We start from the raw sequence: 4,577 nt of genomic DNA on the forward strand, positions 1-4,577 counted from the left end.
TCAATTTTAAATTATAATATCTAGTGATTAGTATTGCTATTACTGACGTTTCCGCTTTAACTCTTTTTTTTTTATAATATTTTATAGGAAAAAAGAGACATCCACCCCGACTATATCATTTTTGGAGTCCATGCTTTCATCCTTTTCATCCTTCTCCATGTTCTGAGACTGGTCCTCCTACTCTGCTGAAGATAGGGGAGTTTTCTTTACCTTTGCTGTTTTTTTTCCTTTCAATTTTAATGGTTTAATTGCATGTGTTGTGTTCTGTTGTGTGTTTTAATGCTTTGGCTGCATGTTTTGTGTTTCTTTTTTTTTAGTTTTGGTCTTATTTTATTTTGCTTGTGTTAGTAGAGTTAGTAAAAGAAAGAGTGATTAGTAGAGAGTTTTTGCATGCCTATGAAATGAATGTGAATATGTACTAGTTTTAAACCTTTTTAGTTTTGGTTATTATTAGTGAAAACTGTGTTTAAGTGTTGGGTGCGTTGTTAAATATGTCAGTGTGTCTCTTGTCAATATGGCAAGCAGTACTCTTGTGGGGCTGTATCAAATGTGTTGCTTTTATATTTACTTGAGCAATATTCTAGTAGTTGCATTTCATTATTTGCCTTGATTGAACACTAAATTCTACTACATAAATTAATAAACGTCTAAACGGTATTTGAATATTCATCAAAGATGTGATAGTTGACACATAATAACTTAAAAGGGTGCTCTGATGTAACTCTTCGGTCTTAGACAAATTGAGCTTCATAAAAATATCTGAAGGGCATGCATAAGCCATAAGCTTCACTATGTTGCTTGCCTCACCTTGGTAAGGACGGGCTACTTCTATCAAATGAGTGTGTGTTCGATCCCGCTGCCAAGGTGAGTGCTCGGTCGGTATGGACAGGCTACTTCTGTCAGAGGATTGTGTGTTTGTTCCCGCTGCCGACTGATTGACAAAAATAATAAAAACGTCGAAGGACATGAGTGAGGCAGAAGAAATCCCTAATATTAATAAGTGTTGACCCATCAATGATGTTATTCAGATTACTTATAAAAGATGTGACAAAAAGGGGCTCTACTCCGCTGCCAATGAGGCATGAGTACGTCTAAGAAACTCAACGGTTGAAAAAGTGGGGAGGCAATTACCATCACCACATCCCGGGACCCCATGTAGGATTTGTGCTCCTTCTTTGGCAGTGAAGAAATTCAATGAAAGAAAAGTTGCTTAGGTGTATAAAGGTTTTCCATTTGTGTGTGTCCCTGGGTTTGTTTTGTTTTTCTTGCTTGAGCACACTCCTAATTTAGCTTTGCACCTAACATTTAATTTGAGTTTTCTATCTTTTACCCTTTACTATGGAAGGTTTGTTTATTAGTGCATTTCCTAATTTCATGGATGGGCATGTTGGTGAGGATTTTTTTTTTTCTTTGTATTTTTGTTTGCTTGCCATGTTGTGGTAGTGGGGGGTTTAGGGTGTAAGTTTTAAATATTTTTTTCGTTTTTAAGTTTCATTAGTGTTTAGTTTGGATTTTGTTTAGATACTAAACATTTCTCATAATTCTTGTGTTGTTTTTCAGAACACCGGACGCTATGGATGTTGGGTGAGCTAGTTCCACAATAATGTTACAAAGGGTCCAGTTGCTGTGCCAAAGTAGCTGAAACAACCTATTTTCTCTGTGGAGATGCTGGACAGGTTCATTGATTTATAATTTTCTTTTACTCAACTTTTTCTTTTATCCTATTTCTACACACTTATAATTAACCATTTCTTTTCTCAATTTCAATTAATAGATTCATTCTACTTTTATTCTTTCTAACTCCCTTACTTTTTTAATCACAGAAGATTCATGATGATCTCAAGTTTCAGTAGAAAAGCAAAGCTGGCTGAGGAATCGCCTGAAGACGCTCAAGCTAGCAATTTTTTGTTGTTGTTGTTTGAGAATACTTGTACAGTTGTACTTATGATTTTTATAGTGGATATTTTTTTCTGGACTAGGTCCCGTGGTTTTTACCTCTCACAATTCTCATATTTATTTTTCATTGTGAGAATTGTGAGAGGGTTTTCCACGTTAAAAATCTGGCGTCTCTTTTTTTTTTTATTTATTTCTTTTCCTCGCTTAAAATTGATCACAAAAATGACTAAAAAAAGTGGCACATATTATCGCATCCCAAATATGGGAATTGATTTTACAAATCCCAAACATGAAACCAAACACATATTATTGATTGATTTGGTTCGCTATTACACTCATAAATTCCTACATCCACACAACAAATAAATAGTCATGTTATTTTTTATCGGGAGCACTTAAATTTTATGATATTTCTACCGTCCAATCTTAATAAAAAATATGAGACGATCGATCTCTATTGTAAAATTCAGATATCATAAATGAGTGAATGTAAGGTATCCTTCGAGTGGTAATTAAACAGTGTCATTCACAAGGTGGTAATAATGTAATTTGAAGTCTTACTTTGCAAGTAAAATTCACTTATTAGGGTCACAATTTAATTTGATTGCTAGCAACCATTACATCTTGTTTTTCACCATTCTGTTGAATCAGCATTGGAAAACATGTGTTGCCCAAGAGTCATTGGCCTATCAGGAATTGGTGGAACCTCAAGGTCCCCTTCTAACATCTTCAAAACCTCCAAAGTAGTTGGCCTGGAAGCAACCATTAAATGAGAACAAAGAATTCCAACCAACAAAAATCTCTCCATTATGTTTCTAGATGAGGAATTTCCATCTATCATGAGAGAAGCATCCAAAGCCTCTTCTATGTGACCAGATTTCATCAATGACCAAACCCAATCTGTGATCAAGAAAGCTGGTGTACCAGATGAAGACAACTGAAGAGCTTTTCTTCCACACACTATTTCCAAAATAACCACACCAAAACTATAGACATCACTCTTCTCAGTTAACTGACCATACAATGCATATTCTGGGGCTAAATATCCATGAGTTCCTGCTATTCTAGTATTTAGCTGAGACCTGCTTTCACTGCTCTGTTTGGCTAGTCCAAAATCAGCAACCCTTGCTCTCATACATGCATCAAGTAATATATTGGTGGGCTTGATATCTCTGTGATAAATAGCAGGTTTAACTCCACAGTGCAAATAAACCAACCCATTTGCTACATCCAAGATTATGCTTTTTCTTTGAGACCATGTCAGAGTTTTCTTTCCATTTTCACTGTCCAAGTGTGGAAAGAGATGGTCTTCAAGGCTACCATTCGGCATATAATCATAAACAAGATACCACTCATCCTCATAATGGAATGGCTCTTTTTTTTCTTTTGGAAAATACACCATAAGATAACCATAAAACCATGTTGCTTTTTGCATACCATAAATCATCCTGATACAAAGATTTAATAAATAAATCATCCTATTGATAAATTCCCACAGTTCATCCTAGCACGCTGCAAACATCTTTTGCTGGTCTACTAATTCTCCTTACACAGTCATATCAGCTCCATTGCTCCATTTTTCACCTTTAAAAGAGTCCCGTTCCATTGCTCCACAATCCAGTTGATGGACTTAATTATCTTCTGCTTAAGTGTCTCTCTCATCGGTTTCATTGACTTCAATGCCAGATTCTTGCAATTGCTTTGAGGACATCTTTTCTTAGTTTCTTCATCTTCAAAATTCCATCAGGATGCTGTCACAATAAAAACAATAAGCACATTTGTAGTACAGATATAAGATGCATGCATAGACTGATAGACCACAATTTTCGAGCAATCTCATTTATAGATACCAACACCAAGGCAGAAGCTGTAATCAAGTCCATCTTAAAGAGAGGATGAAGATCAACATAACATCATAGATAACATTAAGCTGGAGTCAAGAGAGGATAACATTCCAAAATTCAAAACACTTACAATTTTCATAATTGGAAGAAACAAATCACAACCTCCAGCACGCACCCATAATTGAGCAGGACAAAATTAAAAGAAAGAAAGAAATGAACCGATCATGATTAGATTCATAATGCTATATGATTAATGGGTTGCAAGGAAAAGGATATAAAAGCCAACCTAGTGTATTTGATGGAATAATGCCAGTCATTTGTATATATTTTTTCTTGATGTAGCAGAAAGCTAACTAACATAGATATCAGGAAATAAAATGCATAGACCAACATTCAACAATGCAACTATAGACTTTAGAGCAACCTCATTCAGTCCATTTTAAAAGTCGTTGACTCTATATGACTCCAATCATGCTCATAATATATATAATAAATAAAACCATAACATCATAGATAACATTAAGCACAAACTAAGAGAGGATAACACTCCAAAATTCAAAACACAGTTTTCAAGGATGATTTGATAAACTTCTTCCATTTTATTTTATTTTTTACAACAGTAATTATACCGTTAGGTTCAAGTAATCCTATTTTTTCAAGTTGTTCTTCCCTTGACCAGAGAATTCATATTTGCTGCACAACCTCTGTACACATGCCTTTCAAAAAAAAAACCTCTGTACACATCACACTCCACCTATATGATGTAGGAGCTTTTTAAGATAATTTTAGTATTTTAGTAATTTTACTTATTTGTAATTAGGATCTTTTAGGATCTTA

At 34.7% G+C, this 4,577-nt stretch overlaps 1 protein-coding gene across 2 annotated transcripts; it reads right to left on the minus strand.

Moving 5' to 3' along the window:
- Positions 1-2,433: 2,433 nt before the first annotated feature.
- LOC130713695 (probable receptor-like protein kinase At1g11050) lies at positions 2,434-4,180 on the minus strand. Of its 2 annotated transcripts, none has more exons than XM_057563491.1 (2): positions 4,027-4,180; positions 2,434-3,647 (listed from the first exon to the last, which is right to left on the minus strand). In XM_057563491.1, the coding sequence occupies exon 2, from the start codon at positions 3,371-3,373 to the stop codon at positions 2,528-2,530; it is 846 nt and encodes a 281-aa protein (XP_057419474.1). In that variant the 5' UTR covers positions 3,374-3,647; positions 4,027-4,180; the 3' UTR covers positions 2,434-2,527. The 2 variants fall into 2 exon arrangements, with proteins under 2 accessions (XP_057419474.1, XP_057419473.1); XM_057563490.1 differs by having other exon boundaries at positions 3,871-4,178.
- Positions 4,181-4,577: the final 397 nt, after the last annotated feature.

The sequence above is a fragment of the Lotus japonicus genome, chromosome 4 (genome assembly GCF_012489685.1).
Source record: "Lotus japonicus ecotype B-129 chromosome 4, LjGifu_v1.2".
In the NCBI taxonomy this organism is placed as follows: domain Eukaryota; kingdom Viridiplantae; phylum Streptophyta; class Magnoliopsida; order Fabales; family Fabaceae; genus Lotus; species Lotus japonicus.

Bases quoted from the DNA above. Each gene is read 5' to 3' on its own strand.
- LOC130713695 (XM_057563491.1), bottom strand. From the start codon at position 3,373: ATGATTTATTTATTAAATCTTTGTATCAGGATGATTTATGGTATGCAA.